Source organism: Pipistrellus kuhlii, unplaced genomic scaffold (genome assembly GCF_014108245.1).
Source record: "Pipistrellus kuhlii isolate mPipKuh1 unplaced genomic scaffold, mPipKuh1.p scaffold_m20_p_15, whole genome shotgun sequence".
Taxonomy (NCBI): domain Eukaryota; kingdom Metazoa; phylum Chordata; class Mammalia; order Chiroptera; family Vespertilionidae; genus Pipistrellus; species Pipistrellus kuhlii.
In genome coordinates this window covers 15,146,916-15,163,974 of record NW_023425460.1, presented here as the reverse complement: position 1 = coordinate 15,163,974, position 17,059 = coordinate 15,146,916, and the positions used below count along the sequence as shown (strand labels likewise).

Sequence of the window (17,059 nt, the reverse complement as noted above, 5' to 3'; positions counted from 1 at the left end):
TAGTTTATTATCTGCTCAGTATCTCAGTATCTGCTCAGTATCAGAACCATACCAGGTACATTAGGAAAATTGAAGAAGCCTAAGGTTTAATCATCTTACCTAGTTTCTTAAAAATCTTGTTTTGGAGGCAAAATATATACAGCACAACAGAACTAACAATAATGTGTGAGTTCATTTGTGGTTAGTAATTAGTTGATTATAGTAATTACTTATACTGAGTGACTAGTTGATTATACCCAAACATACCAAAGTTTGTGGACGACATAAAGCTAGACTGATTCAGAGGCACTTTGACTCATTTGCATGCTGAGATGTACTTTCTGGAGTAGGAGGCTTGTGTGGGCATTACAGCCACCCTGGAAATTGCACCTGAGTTGAGTAGAGGTAACATGGATGTGTATCCCTTTATCATTTGTTCGGTAGTAGGTAAAAAGTCAAGACTTTCTAAGCAAGGGCACAGAAATACAAAAACATTGATAGTCCTGAGGAAACCAGGCATCTGTTTCAGAGAGCACTGGTCATTTTCTTTTAGTATCTGTCTGAAACCCTCAGTCACCGATATCTGAAGTCAATAAATGACATCTGATAAGGAGGAAGAAAGGATAATGAATTAAACCATTTAAAACAGGAATGTTTTAAAGAATGTGTGGAGCCCAGTTACTTTTATTGAAGATATAGACCCTGTAATTAAATAATTCCTTTTCACAACTCAAAAAATTATGGCAGAACTGCAAAGCTTAAGTGGGATAAGGCATTTGGTTTTAACGTAATATATCACTAACTCAGAGTAGCTGAATCAAGACCATTTCCTTCAGGATAAAATACATGTTCACAATGATGTTCAAACGTTCGTATTGCCATACCTAGGCTTTGAAATTTAGAGACAACCCAGTATGGACAAATTTCTATGATAACTTTATAACTAGAGGCAGTCATAAATTGACATGTGTGAGAAGGAGAAAGAAGTGTAAAAATCCACCAGAAGAATATTTTTAATTCAGCTATACATAAGAAATGAGTCATCTTTGTGCTATGCAAATTTTCAAAGTGAGTAAATTTAGAAATCTTTTTTTCCCTTTCCAAAGCTTTATACTTTGAGGGAAAGTCTGGTTGTGTCGGAAAGGTTCAGAAATGCCTTTTCCGAGCCGTGCAATGATGTAATAATTGAACTTTCGGCAGTGGCGGAAATGTCCTGCATCTGTATTACAGTAGCCACTAGCTACATGTCGCTGCTGAGCCTGTGAAATGTGCTATTAAGGGCCTAGATTTTAATTTAATTTAATTTAATTTATTTAAATTCAAATACCCACATGTGTTCAGCGTCTACCATATTGTTAATATGACAAAGTCAGATGGCATAGTAGTAGATATGCCTTGAGAGAAAGTGAATTCATTAACTGAAAGTTATTTGGTATACAAGGTTCTTAGGCTCTTACATTTTTTTTCTTTTACCCTGTTCTGGGTAGAGACATTACCACTTCTGACTCAGTTTATCTTACAATAGTATGTCTCTTACTTTAAAAATTTCTTCTAAATCATAAACGTAAGCCCCAAATGCTAGTTAGAAGAGAGAGCAACATTATTGGTGCCATTTACTCCGAGGGTAAGCTCATTATATGCTTCTTACCTTTTAAAATTAAATATAAAGATGAAATGTTTGGGATGGAATGTGCTGATATCTACAGTTCACTTTGAAGTGCATTCAAAAATTGTTGGATGGGTAGATAAATGATAGAAATGTGACAAAGAAAATAAAGCGAAATGCAAGTGATATATGGGTGTTCACTCTATAATCATTTCAACTTTTCTGAAAGTTTCATAATAAAATGAATAAGCTTCATGATCAAGTGGTGGGGGACATGTCCAATGTAAACACATTAAACATTTTGAACTGTACTTTCCTTTCCTGGATCTGTCGCTCTCTGTTCTCTAGAGCCAAGGAGCGATCACTGAACGACTGCGGAGTTTCAGCATGCACGACCTGACGGCCATCCCCGGGGAGGAGCACGTGAGGCAGAGAGCGCTCCAGCCCCCATCAGAAACAAAAAAGAGAAGTAAAGCAGCCTCCAGTGAGTCGGCAGGTGCGCTTCTTTGTTTTAATATATCATCCTTTCACAATGTGATTTTGAGTCGAGATGGATAGTAAGATAATCCCTGGTAGCTCTGAATCGGGGTAGACAAATTTCCTTTTAAGCTTATATTTTTGAGTTTGACAGTTTACTGTAGTTAGTGCATGCCTTTTGTTGACTCTGGAGATAATCCAGCTAAGAAAGTAGCAGTAGCCTTTTATGCTGCCATGAATGTTTAGAAGCCCTGGGTGTGGTTACCCCTACTTCCCCGCCGTCAGTACTAGTTCTGACCTGTGATCAATACTCTCTCCTTAAACTATAGTGACATCTAAGGAGTTTTATAGTTAAACATTCTTTACTTTTAAGTACTCTGAACAAATAAGGATATTGACTCACAAGATAAAAGGCTTTAAGTGGGTGACAAAAGATGACTCAATTTGAAAATCGGATTACTTCAATGGAAATGTGTTGAAATTACATGTATTTCTAGTTCAAGAACTAACTTGTAGGCATATTTTAATGTAAGCTATGAGCATGTCATAGTTGACATATCCAAAACTTTACTAAAAAATGTTATATTACACATAAATTAAAAGACATAGTTCCTTAGTCATTTTATCACATATAAGAAAGTTTTAGTTCAAGGCTCAGCTGAGAACTAAGATCTTCAGGACCACTTATTACTGTATTATTAAGTCCATCAAGTATAGGCCTACTTGATGATCTTGTTTTTGTAGGGGATTTCTTTTGAGGAAGATTAAAAATCATCCTTTATAATTGAAACCAATTTGACGCTGGCCAGTTGGTTAGATCATCATTCCAATATGTCAAGATTGTGGGTTCAATCACCGGTCAGGGCACATACAAGAATCAACCTAGTGCAAAAATAAGTGAAACAACAAATCAATGTTTCTCTCTCGCTCTCTCTCTCTCTTTCTCTTTCTTTCTCCTTTGCTTTCCTCCTCACTCTCCCTTCCTTTCTCTGTCTAAAATCATAAATAAATATTTTAAAAATAATTAAACTGGTTTGAAAAATAAAATAACTGTCTCTTCTTATAGAGGAATATAGTGAACTTTCTTCTGAGGTCTTAGAATGAATAACTTTACAAAGCTGGTGACTAATATCTGAGAAATAGTAATTAGGTTTGGTCATTGATTAAGGTTGTAATATCTAAGAGTGAGGAACCATTGAACTTTGAACCATCATTCTTAATACATAAATAATGTAAAAGTAGTTTCCAATATAGGCTTTTTCTTAATATGCCCCTAAAAATTAGATTTGCTGATTTTGTTGTTGTTGTTGTTGTTGTTGTTGTTAATCATCCTCACCCAAGGATATTTTTTCATTGATTTTTAGAGAAAGGGTAAGACGGAGATAAACATCCATGTAAGAGAAACATATCGATTGGTTGCCTCCTGTATTAGCCCCGACCAGGCCTAAACCGGGGAGGAGCTTTCAACCAAGATACGTGCCCTTGACTAGAATCGAACCCAGGAGGACCCTGGTCTATCCATTGAGCCAAACCAGTTAGGGCCCGATTTTAATTATGGAGTCTGCTGTATTATTTAGCTGATTTGGACCAATTCTCTGAGCCTTTTATCAGCAGTTTATTTATAATTTTATCTTAGAATTAGTAAAGAATTATATTCCAATTCTTTAAATAAAAATGGGATTGTATATAGGAAAATCCTTAACACTACTTTTATGGTATTCATCTATTAAATTTAAAATGGTGTGACTAAAATATTTTAAGTTAGTGAGGTGGTGCTATTTAGTTTTTTAATTAAAATTCAAACCATGAAGTTGAACTAACTGAAGATTTATAAAATACAAAGTAAATGGTAGCAGTGCTAAAAAAGTACTTGTTCAGTGATGAGATTAATATTTTAATATGCATTACTTGCCCAACTTTCCTACAGAATAGTGTATATGATGAGTTTTCTTCCCTAAAGAAAAAATTTAACCAAAACTTTCTCTCTTGACAATGTTTCTAATAAAGTAATATGGTTCCAGGAGAGGAATGGGGGAAAAGAAGATAGTAATAGACAAACGACAGAGATATAAGTCTGGATATACATGGATATTTATCAAATGAGAAAGGTGGCTTTTCAGATTGGTCTGAGAAAGGCAGATTAAAAAATGGTGTTAGGATAACTGATAGACTTAGGAGGTGGGAGAGGGAATGAAGTTATACCTCTACCTGAAACCTTTGATCAAAATAAATTCTGAAAAGATTAAGACTGAAATGTAAGAAATTAAGTAATATACTAGGATATTCCTGTGTATATTTTGATACCCCTAGGATATATCAAGCTTCTTAAGCATGACATTGAAACCAGAAAACATAAGGGAAAAGTTTGAGAGATTTTTCTACCAGATTGGGGGGAGGGAGCAGGGGAAGAGAAGAACCCTTACAAGCTAATTATTGGCAACTTTGTCAAAGAATACAGCTGACCAATCAATACATGAAAAGGATATTTAGCCTCAAATAGTAATTTTTGCTTACCAGATTGGCAAAAAGTTTTAATTAATAGTGTTCTGTGTTGTAACAATTCTAGTTGTGTGTTGTTGTGTAATAATAAACCGCTTCCAAATAGTGATTTAAAAATATTTTTATTGATTTCAGAGAGGAAGGGAGAGGGAGATAGAAACATCAATGATGAGAGAGAATCATTGATTGGCTGCCATCTGTGGGTCCCACACTGGGGGATTGAGCCTGCAACCCAGGCATGTGCCCTGACTGGAAATTGAACCTTGACCTTTGGATTCATAGGTCAACACTCAGTCACTGAATCACATGGGCTGAGCACCAAATAGTAATTTAAAAAACAACAACACCATGGTCATTTATATTGTTCATAGTCTGGGGGGTGACTGGGCTCAGCAAGGTAGTTTTTGTTCAGGGTCTTGTGCATCTATAGTCAAACAGCAGCTGGGGCTGGCAGCTGAAGGCTCTCAGAGCCAATGTCCCAAGAGAAAAGTGTCAGAATCTGAGGACTTGTGCTAAAACCACCACAGCACGCATGCTAGGAAACAAACACTCTCATATGTTTTTTATGAGAGTTTGAAGTGGAATAATCCTTTTGGATGCCAGTCTGGCAATAACTATAAAAATTTAATCCCTTTAACTCAACTTCTAGAAGAAGAAACTTCTAGAAATATGCCATAAGGAAATAATCAGACAAGTGTTCAGAGATGTATGTCCATCTCGTTGTTTGTAGTAACAAAATGTTGGAACAAATCAAACACCTATGAGAAATGTTTAAGCAAAAAGGTGGTTTATTAGCCATGAAAAACAATAAGGTCAGTCTATACTTACTGAAATGAAAATATAACCAGGTTGTGGGGGATTAAACAATAACAGCTAAATTGTGTGTATTATAATCCTGCACCAATTGTGCTATATTATATTGTGTTATAATATAGAGACACAATAGATAATAGAGAGTTTGAGAGGATATTACTAAAATATTAACAGTGCTTAGCTCTAAGTAATAGAACTTTAGTGATTTTTTTTTAAAAATCAACCTTTCATTCAAAATGAAAATAAAACAACAGCACTTTCCCTTTTGAAAATACTTAAGTACTAAATTAAAAAATATTGATATTTTACAGAGATGAAGGGAGAGGGAGAGAGAGCTAGAAACATTAATCTGCTGTCTCCTGCACACCCCCTACCGGGGATGTGCCCACAACCAAGATACATGCCCTTGACCGGAATCAAACCTGGGACCTCTCAGTCCACAGGCCGACACTCTACCACCAAGCCAAACTGGTTTCCGCAAAGTACTAAATTTTTTATCATGCATTCTTTCCTGTTTTATTTACTTCCAGAATTCCTCAACCACACACAAATTGCTTACTAGTTTTTAAGTGTGAAAATTACATTCACATTGCAAAGTCTTTACTGGTTCATGTGATCAATACTTTTACCTCAGCAGCTCTGTTTGTGCACACAAGCAAACTCAAATTATCTGCAAAGGTGGGTTCCCTTTGCAAACTCACCATGGCCTGCTCTAGGCAGTTTGAGGTTAGCTGATCAAAAGAAGTCCTCCTGCTTTGATGAAATTATTCAAATCTTTATCTTGTTACCACGGGGAAAAAAGATCTTCCTCCAGATGCTTTCCTGTAAGAAAATGGATGCCTTGAACATGATTGTTCACGTCCCTTGAAAGAACATCATATTTTGACAGGTGGAAATATTTTCTCTGCAAAGAGCCTGCTGCTCCCATATTAGTTACAAGTGGTTCAACATTCAGTTTCAATACCAGTGCATAAAGAGATTCCTTGTTTGTTTTGGGTGCTTTGCATATTTATTTAATCCTTAAGATGACTATGCAGGTTAAGTACTTTACCCTTATTTTATAGATGAATAAACTGAGATTTAAAGGAGATTATTTATTAAAGGCTGTATACTTAGTTACAGAAATGGGGTATCCAATGTTCCTAAGCAGATGTTTATTTTTTTAAAAAACAAAAAACCTTGTGATATGCTTTTATTTATTTTAGAGAGGAAGGGAGAGGGAGAGATAGAAACATCAGTGATAAAAGAGAATCATTGATCAGCTGCCTCCTGCACATGCCCTGACTGGGGATCAAGCCCACAACCCCAGACATGTGCCCTTGACTGGAATCTAACCCGGGACCCTTCAGTCTGCAGGCTGATGCTCTACCCACCAAGCCAAATCAACTAAAGCTTTTTAAAAAATCTTTATTGTTGAAAGTATTATACATGTCACCTTTTTTCTCCCAGTGACCCCTTCTGGCTTGCCCCCCACTCCAGGCCTTCACCACGCTATTGCTCTTTTTAATTTATAAAAAGGCTACACATAGTGAGACAGTTGGGCTGAAACTATGAATTTTAATAATTTGAGCAGGAAGGACCTTAGAGATGCTTTAGTCAAAGGCAGCGAATAGGTGGCAAGCGTACTCCCTATGCCCGTGCCGGCAGACACTTTCTCCCACTGGCTCAGAGTCCCACCTCACACAGTGTCCCGGGCAGCTGGCTCAGAGTTGGTATTGACATCGTCTCCTCTCCCTCACCACCTTACCAGGTTAGAAAGCAGGCCTGGAGAAAGGCATGACTCTGGGTCTCACAGCTAACAGAAGACACAGTGCTCCTTTCTCCTCACATGTGTCCAGGCTCCTCCCACCTCAATAGCTAAGGCTCCTTTCAGGTCAAACCTCCGGTGATTCTGCACTTAACGTTAATACATGGAAACCGTTTAGAGTGGTGCCTGGTACATGCTAAGTATTGGATCAATATTGGCTATTACCATTTGAAGGAGAGAAAACTTGAAATACACCAACTGTAAGATGTACAAACTGCGAATAAAAACCAGGTCAGTTTTCAAAAGGCTCTGCTAGTTTTCTAAAATGGTTACAGAACTGGAGGCCAAAGCCAGCCGAACAGCCGCAGCCTCGGGCCCGGGGTGGGCAGCGCAGGCTCCTCATTCTTTGGTCCCCAGTCACCACTCCACAGGAACAGGCCTGGAAGGCCCCATACCGAGGGCTCTCTCCAGTCTAGATTGATGACTTAAAGCAGCCAACCTTAGCATCACCTTTGTATGACACCAGCAATATCCCACCAATCTACCTAGCCTGGGCTTGGCAGACCCATACACCACCCAGCCAGCTAACTCCTTGAGTTCCTGCTCAATTCAACATCCAGATTTGGGTTTCTCTCATAATCTCAGGTCTCCCTCTCCTCCAAAGACTTTTAAATACTCGCATAACATTGACTAACATCATTTTTAGTCAGAATTTTCATACATACTCATTTCCGGTTATTGAGGGGAAGGGGGGGAGGAAAAATGCATATTTTAGTGAGGTTGTTTGGCTTGACTCCTCTCTTTTGAATGGAGGTATTGGTTCACTAAGTTGCTAACTTAATTGTTTCACCTCCCAACATTGGCTGCTTTCTCTGTCCTCACTCCTTGGACTTTGTCATTTCTGACCTACCATACTGCAGTAACCCCTGTTTTCAGTCTTGTCCACCATTCTCCAAAGCGCAGGAGTAATCTTCTAAAGAATCCAAATAGAATCATATAACCCTTCTGCTTACACATGCTTCCATGGCTCCCCATTGCTCTCCGATGAAATCCAAACTCAATAGCATGTGGTATATTAGCTCCTGGGCCCTGTTCCCACTCCATCACGTGCTAGCTGTATAGGACCACGAGCCTTTCAGGATTTAGCTTACTCACGACCTCCTACAAGAAGTCTTCCTTCACAACCCACTTCCCCCACCCTCAGGCTGAGCTAGCGCTCTTACTGTGTGCTCCCACCGCACCTGTCCTTCTCTTCCATTCGTGGCATCTCTTATACGGTTCTGATGCCTATAGAGCCTATTTCCCCTTTTGTACTGTAAGTTGTGTGTGTGTGTTTTTATATATATATTTCTTTATTGATTTCAGATAGGGAGAGGGAGAGAGCTAGAAACAACAATGATGAGAATCATTGATCAGCTGCCTCCTGCATGCCCCCTACTGGGGATTAAGCCCACAACCCAGGTATGTGCCCTAGACTGGAATCAAACCCAGGACCCTTCAGTCCGCAGGCCAACGCTCTATCCACTGAGCCAAATTGGCTAGGGCTGGACTGTAAGTTTTTAAGGTAGTAAATGATAATGTTACGCCCTGGCAGGTCCATGCCCACTGCCCAAAGGCCCTCTGTTGCTGTGGCGACAAAGCAAGCATTCCACCAGGCCACTCATACTGCCGGCTCTCAGGGACAGCTCCCTCAGGACTGGGAGACGCCGACAAGGCTGAGGGGACTGGCACCGCCATCTTTGTGACAGAGTGATGGTTAATTTGCATATTATCCTTTATTAAATAGGATTATTAAATAGGATGTTTGTCTTATTACCAGACTAAGAAGCTTATGAACAACTTAGTAAGTCTCATGTCCTGTGAGAGATTTATAATGTTTAGTATCTTTTTCTTCACACACAAGCAGTCCTTCTCTCGTTCCCTTCTGATCCTGAAAATACCTGCTGCTTAATCCTCACTATAATACTTAGGTATTCATGTTCCTGTTTAATAGGAGCATTTGAAATGGGCCTTGTAAACTCACCTTTGTCTTCATAACCTATCTAGCACTCTGGTTGCCTTAAACTTGGGCCCCTCCTTTGCTCCACCCAGGCAGTGGTTCTGAAAGGGCAGGCCCTAGACCAGTAGCTTAGGCATCACCTGGAAACTAGCTAGAAATGTAATTCTCAGGCCCAGCAATCCGGGTATTAACTATCAAGTTCTCCAGGTGACTCATAATAATCTGCTAAAATTTGGTGCCATCTGCTTCAGGAATAGGAACATTCTTGTCCCTGAATCCCAGCATCAGGATGCTCTCAGGCTTCCTGACAACAATCAGCCTGACTGCCTGGATGTTTGCATATTTGCTTATGTTAAGTCTTTGTAGCTACACTTAGCAGCCTGTTAGCACATCCCCACAATCTCTTACTGCCCTTTTGATGGCTGCCTCTTTTCTTTGACATCTGTCTCATAGCCTGGGGTGTTTCTGATTTCTGTAGCCTGTCTGGTTGGGTTTTATCTCAGCAGCTACAACAGTGTTGGTTCAACATCTCTATCACCTGCCCCTAGTGCACTTGCCCAAAATGCTAGTCCCTTTAGGTCTTATATGAAGTTCACCCTACCATTCCCAGTCTTGACAAAAGGGTTGACACATGGGATAGGGAAAACCCTCAATTTCTAATTAAAGTCAAAGGTACAAATGACAAACTATAAAACACAACAATTGCTTAGACTATAAAACACACAATTGCTTAGGTTATTTAGAATTCATCAAAAGGAGAAAGGGCAGGAAGAGACTTTTTACTATATATCTATTTATATTCTTTGATTTTTGAACAAGATAAATGTGTTACCTACTCAAAAATAATTATTTTTATTTATTCTGAAAAATGCATAGTAAAAAAAATGGTCAGGGAAAACTTTCTGGGAGAAATGAGTGTGAACTTCACGTAGAATAGTGCAGTAGGCACAGATTAATGCTGGGGAGGCGGGAGCACATTCCAGATGAGGAAGGGGAGGAGTGATGGGACAAATGCAGAGAACTGCAGTACTGACTGGTATGCTTTTACCAAAACATGCTGGTTTGGACAACTCCCTTAGGTTATGGAATTCCACTGAAAGACGGAGATGAGAAGACAGATGAAGAAGCGGATGGGCCGTTTTCAGAAGATGAGATGTTAACACACAAAGGGCTTCGAAGATCGCAAAGCATGAAATCTGTGAAAACCATGAAAGGCCGAAAAGAGGTTAGTCAATCATAGAGTTGTTTTCCTAATGATTAATATGAAAGGATTTCCCTGTTGCATTATCATTCAGGTTGTTAATGATCCGTAAGTGAAGGATTGGGATGGTAGAGCCAGTTATTTTTTAAATTCTTTATTCAGATTAGATATAGTAGGATCTTTGGAAATTTAGAAATTGCTAGTCTTCCACTACATGTAGAAAATGGCATTCTCAGATAGAGAATGATATGGTTGTCATAAATACCTAGCACCAGCTCTACACATAAGCAAAGAAAGCAGTTAACAAGTTTAACTACATAGATTTGTTTTGAACTAGCAACCCTACATGAGGATTAAATAGTAAAAGTTTATAATTATATATTGTCTATGTGTCCAGAAAGCAATGGAGGATTCCAGGGAATGGTCTCAGATTACTAAGAGCAACGTACCAAGCAAAGCATCAATAATAACAGTTATTGTTTTTATTATTAGTGATAATAATCTGCAGCATATATTCAACATAGAACCAACTACATTTTTTAAGAATATAGTGTTGTCTTTTGTATACACACTTATAGGATAATTGATATTAGAAAAGTTAAAAAATTCTTACATTGATTATGAACTATTAAATCTTATATCATTTAAAAAAGTAACCATCTAATTTGTAATAATAACACATCTCTCTCTTCAGGTGCGGTATGGGTCACTAAAATATAAAGTGAAGAAGAGACCACAGGTGTATTTTTAGTCATGTGCGCTTCAAGTATCCCAAGACAAATTATGCTAATGCATCAACTTTTTCCCCCTAACATTATGTTCAAGATTTAAACATTAAAGTAATCCTTTAGATTGTAGCGGTGGTAGGGTTTACTTTCGTTAATATAAATAATTTTTATTTCTTTAACAATTATTTCCAAATGTTGACTACTAAAGGTAGTTATGCAATATATCAGAAAGAATAGAAAAATTGTGTTAATCTGTTTTCAAATTCATCAAAAACATCAAGTGCATGGGGTATAAGAGGAAACACAAACCCAGTATACTTGAAAAGAGTCATCTTATGGTTCAAGATCCATCGCCTTTGTGGTATTGTATTGTTTACCTCCATTTACATGATAGCTATCAAATGAGGATAGTCGTTACATAGGCCTCTGATCCAGCAGTGATAACACAAGGGCATATTGTGAGATAAAGTATGTTTTATATATTCTTTAAATTTTTTACTTTTTTAAAACACTTCGTAGTTTTTCCACCATCAACTGAAAGTTTTCGAAACAAATCTTTGAAAACCAGGTATCCACATAGCACTTTTTTTCCTGACTAGTTTTGCACACTTGAAAATTGTTTACTTTTTTTATGACTGTACATTTTAAGTTTTACTGACACTATTATTTGTTGGATTCTGTTATGTCAAATTTATGCCTTAAAATGATGTCATCTTTTTTCCTGTGGGTTTCATTTGTTAAATTTGCTTGATTTTATTAGTAGAAAACTATAGCTAATTGTTCTTATCTCATTTACAAATAAGAAATTATCTTAATGATTAGTTTTCTGTATTTAACTGTATATTGTAGGTGAACTCAGCATGTTTTTTATTAACACTGGTTACATTCTCAGATTTCAAAAGTAGTAGCTTCTATGAAATAGAGTCAGAGACCAGTATAGCACTTAGGTTTCTTCTAACTAATGAAAATATCTAGCCAATCCATTCACAAGCTTGGCACTTATATGTGCTTCTGATTAATAAATCTGGCATTAACTAGAATCACTTGAATCACTTCTTTTCTGGCTGATATAATTTCCTGAAGATAGTTGCCAATGCAAAATACAGATGTCATTAATCTGTATTAGAAGCCATTAGAATAGATAGTAGAAAATATCATTTTTTTAATCCAGGCTGTTTGAATTACTGGACTGTGAGGCATTTTTAGCTTGCATTCATAGCTGTGCATTGTGAGCTCTAAGTCAATATATTTCTGGTGATGGTTTTAGTAATCAGTAATGAAATTTGTACAATTATACTTGTTCAGGTAATTTACTTGACGATTCTACTTGTTTGTCCAAAAGAATAAACAAAGAGATTTGTAAGATCTTTGACTTTTCTACCTTTTAAGAAATGAAGCCAGCTGACAGTGTATATTCAGGACCTCCTCAGAGTGTTGGCAGAGAACGGAATGTTTACTCAGGAGTACCTTAGTATAATTCAGACACCTCTCTTGATACAAGTCTTAAAATATTTTCTAGCCCACTGGTGTGGCTCAGTGGTTGAGCATTGACCCATGAACCAGGAGGTCACAGTTAGATTCCCCGTCAGGGCACAATCCAGGGTTTGGGCTTGATTCTCAGTAGGGGGCATATAGGAGACAGCCGATCCATGATTCTCTGTCATCATTGATGTTTCTATCTCTATCTCCCTCTCCCTTCTTCTCAAATCAATAAAAACATGATTTTAAAAATATATATTAAAATATGCATTTTTTTCTAGATTATCTCACATTCTTGATACATAACACTAAGTAAAAATTCATTTAGGAGAAAACTTCTTTTCTCCTAAGGTTTATTTCTATGAGTATTTTCATCTACTTTACCTTGACTAATTCTTTTCTCCTTTGTTTCTTGAAAAACTTTAGTTGTGTTCAAAATTTCTATGAATTCTGATGAAAACTCTTGAAAGAGAGCTGTATTTATATTGCAGAGTCCTAGACTATCAATATAAATGCTACACCTTGCTTTCTTTGATGTGCAAAAATAGTGTCATCTCAAATTATCTGTCAAGGTCATGTAAAGGACACTGTATTAAAAACATTATTTATTGGGGCTGATTTGTACCATTTTATCATTTTCAAATATAATTTCACTATTATACCTGTTCTTTAATCATGGTAAACTTATACTTTTCTAAACTGGAGGAATTATGTATCCCTCTACACTTTTAGAATCAAAACGTTTAATCAAAGACAACACCAGTTTCAAAGAGGTAATTCTGTTTGTCTCTCTTCACACTTACAATGCTTCCTCTGATATATTTCTACTATACTGGTGCATCCTTATATACAGTGATGTAATTTTGCTGTCCTGTCATTTACTTCCTCACCTTTTCTTAAATTTTGCTTCTTTTCAACTTTTTAAAAAGAGAATAGAAAGGAGGGAGGAGGAGAGAAAGGATGAAACATCAATTTGAGAGAGACACATGGATTGGTTGCCTCCCGCACACAAAGGAACAAACCTACAACCCAGGTACTATGCCCTTGATCGGGAATCAAATCCTCCACATTTCTGTGCTTGGGCCAACAATCTACCACTGAGCCACACAGGCCAGGGCGCTTCTTTCCTCTTATGTGTTTTAACATGCCCTTTTCTTTAAACCTTGTATAATAAGCTTATACATTTTAGTTTCTTTCAAGGGTGAGCAGGACATTTTTGTTTCTCCCTTTTAAGTCTACCGCTTTTAGAAGAGGTAAATTTATCCCTAGACCATAGTGCCTTGCTTTCACACCACTACCACTTGGTGTGAATGGGCATCACATGCTGCACAAGCCTATTCAGGGCGCTATTTTGGTAGCTGTTAAAGTTTATCCAGAAATTGTAAGCCATTTTATCATATATGCATTCAACTTGTTCATTAATATTAACTATTTCCAGAGTTTGTTTGGAGGTGAGAATTGACCTGTTCTTATTGTATTTTTTCTGGTATAAAAAATGAGCCAGAAATAAGTCTACTTGCTAAGTAATTAATTACATAAGCCCGCCTACAACCTGCATAAGATTTCCTCCACCCACTTCATTATATGTGTGTGGATTTGGCTAGAAAATGATACTACCAGCATTACTAATTATGAATACTTGACTACACAGATTGATGGAACAAATTTATTAAAGTGTTTTCAGGGAACTTAATCCATATGTCACCACCAAAGATTTCTACAGTGTTATAAAGGATGTAAATATTCTAAATTTCTGTAAGACAGTGGTTAGACAGATATATTTTTCTTCCTTTTATTTTGTTTTCTTTTGAAATAACAGTTTATGCTTCCAGAATGCTTGAACTTTTGTGTTATTCAAAATAATACAATACTATCTTACCTTTAATATTAATAATCTGTGTGTTTAATTCTAATAGACTAAATTTTTATTTTATCAGGAAAATTAAGTAGTCAATATGTATTAGAAAGCAATTTCCTATTTTTTCTCATATGGGCTAATTGACTTGCAAGCTAAGTAATTAATTAGTAATTAATAAGTAATTAGTAATTCACTACTACTAGTTTAAGCTAGTAGTTAAATTTGGGAAGATCATTGTTAATATGGTACACAGTGTACATTTCTTAATAAATATCATTTAAGAGTAAAGTTTTCTGAAAGGGAAAGACATTTTTTCTCTAAATGTTTTGAAGATGTAACCTTCTAAGCTAAGGTATCCTACAGATTTAATGTGTAGGAATTTTTTAAATGTTTACCATTGGATTAACATTTTTTTCTCCTAAAACCTTTTAACTCTATGTACTTTAATTGTTAAGAGAAAGTAGTTTTGCAAACTCTTTGTAAAGGCTACCTTTTAGGCCTAATATAGGGGTAATTTTACAAATGTAGTTTTTGAAAACTGTATTATAAAAATAAACTCGTTTTATTAGTGACGATTTGTTGGTTTTTTTTCTTGTCAGAGTACACATGTTGAATTGAATGAACTGATTATTATTAAGTATGATTTGATTGAGTAATAGACAACATATGCACACATTTAAGATTATAAATCACAGAGCAAATTATGAAAATCATATACATTCTAGAATGCTCATCCATGGAATTAAAAAACACTGAATTATTAAATGTGGATGTTGGAAAGAGAAGCTAGGAAAAAACAATTAGTAAAGAAACCCTAGCCATCAATTTGTATTGGTTAGATGTCTCAGACATAGAATATAACACAAAATTCAGTTTTACGTATCCTGGGAAGATTCTGGGGTTCCATCTGTTGTAAAGTCATAGGTCTGTTTGCCTCACATTTAAACTTTAGAGGGAAATCCTGTGTTTAAAAGTTCCTTTGTGTTACTTCATTATGGCATATAATGTGTGCTAAAGTGTTTCAATTGGAGTTATAGTTTAACTTTTATTAGGAGATACTATATCCTTGTGATGATCCAAAGGAGTTAGAAATGTAAATAGAAATCTAAATAGCACATGGATATATGAACTATGACATTTCCCTCCAGTGTTTTTTTCTCCCTTTAAAGTGGCTCACTGTTCTTAAGAAATTCATAGAACAAAAAGCATGCCAGAGACTGAGTCATTGTTCCCTGAAAAACATTCTGCCCTTTTATCTATTTATCAATATGCTAACCTTGAAACACTCTCCTTATGGTCTGGTTCCGATAATGTTTTTTAAATTGCTTTTTATAAGATAATGCTTCGAATTGAAATTTTAAAGCACAAGATTGATAACTATAAGTATAGGATACTAAAAGTAGAGGACGCTAAAAGACTACTCAACAAAAGCAGGAAAGTCACATTTACCCTTTGATGGCCTGGCAATTGCAGACTAAGGACAAGAGGAGGAAGAAAGAAAAAGGAAAATATGGTGCTTGGCATATGTACAAATCAGATTAGCAACAATTTTCTTTTCCATTCAAAGATATTTTTTGAGCCCGGCCAACGCGGCTTGCTTGAACATCAACCTGGGAACCAGGAGGTCACGGTTTGACTCCTGGACAGGGTCCACGCCTGGGTTTCAGGCTCTGTCCCCAGTAGGAGGCATGCATGAGGCAGCTGATCAATGATTCTCATCATTGATGTTCCCATATCTCTTCCCCGTCTTCTTCTCTCTGAAATTAATAAACACATACTTTTAAAAACATATATTCTTTTAGTGCCTACTGTATATATCTGTTATGTTTCTTCACCGTACCTATATCCAAGTAGGATAGCATAACAATTTAAGGAAAATAGGTCTTGCTTTAATAAAAACAAATTTACTTTTACCAGATGTTCGGATTCTTTCAGTATCAATGCTGGGATTTCTCCTTAGTCACTGAACAATCTATTAGATTTCTCTTACAGCACTCTTTTTCCCTTCTTTTAATCCTTGGATCTCTTTCTTTCCCTTGCCTCTACATTAATACATTAGTAAGTCCTTCTGACTCTCTTCAAACTATACTCTCGATTTGACCATTACATTCGCCTCTTCTTCCACTGCCCTATTTTAAGCCATCATCATCTCTCATCTGAAGTACTCAGGGCATTACTTTTTTGTTGTTGTTAGAAGGATTTTGTTTTGTTTTTTTGTATTTTAGAAAGAGGCAGGAAGAGGGAAACATCATGTGAGAAAGAAACTGATCTGTTGCCTCCCACACCAGCAACCTGGAATCACACCAGCAGCCTTTCCTGCAACCAGCTGAGGCACACCAGCCAGGGCTCAGAGCATTACTTTTATTTTACTTAAGGCAGAATTTCTTGAAACCTAACTACATTTTTTGTAGCCTTACAAATTTTTCAAGGTAACTTTTAACATTTAGTCCCATAGAACTACCAGTTTCTTAACATTTGTATTTCTTTGAGAAATACAAAAAGAAGGTTGTGAAGAAGGGAAGGAGGTAAAAAACAGAAACAGGATTTTGTATATCATCCTTAGAAGTTTCTCCCTTCCAAGCGTTGTTGAATGCTGAAATTTGGAAAAGGAGAGAAAGAGAAACTGAAGAAGCCAGGTTAGAGCTTTTGGCTGAATTATGTATTTTGACATGA

General features: G+C 36.7%; 1 protein-coding gene across 2 annotated transcripts in view; it reads left to right on the top strand.

Moving 5' to 3' along the window:
* The window catches only part of REEP3 (receptor accessory protein 3), a 73,329-nt gene extending 60,936 nt beyond the window's left edge, over positions 1 to 12,393 (top strand). Inside the window, exons 6-8 of one of the 2 annotated variants that reach the window (XM_036438368.2) lie at positions 1,934 to 2,069; positions 10,200 to 10,345; positions 11,016 to 12,393. In XM_036438368.2, the coding sequence (XP_036294261.1) occupies positions 1,934 to 2,069; positions 10,200 to 10,345; positions 11,016 to 11,072 (339 nt within the window). In that variant the 3' untranslated portion in view covers positions 11,073 to 12,393. Of the gene's footprint in view, positions 1 to 1,933; positions 2,082 to 10,199; positions 10,346 to 11,015 lie in introns of both variants that reach the window. The other variant, XM_036438366.2, reaches the window with a different exon arrangement.
* Positions 12,394 to 17,059: the final 4,666 nt, after the last annotated feature.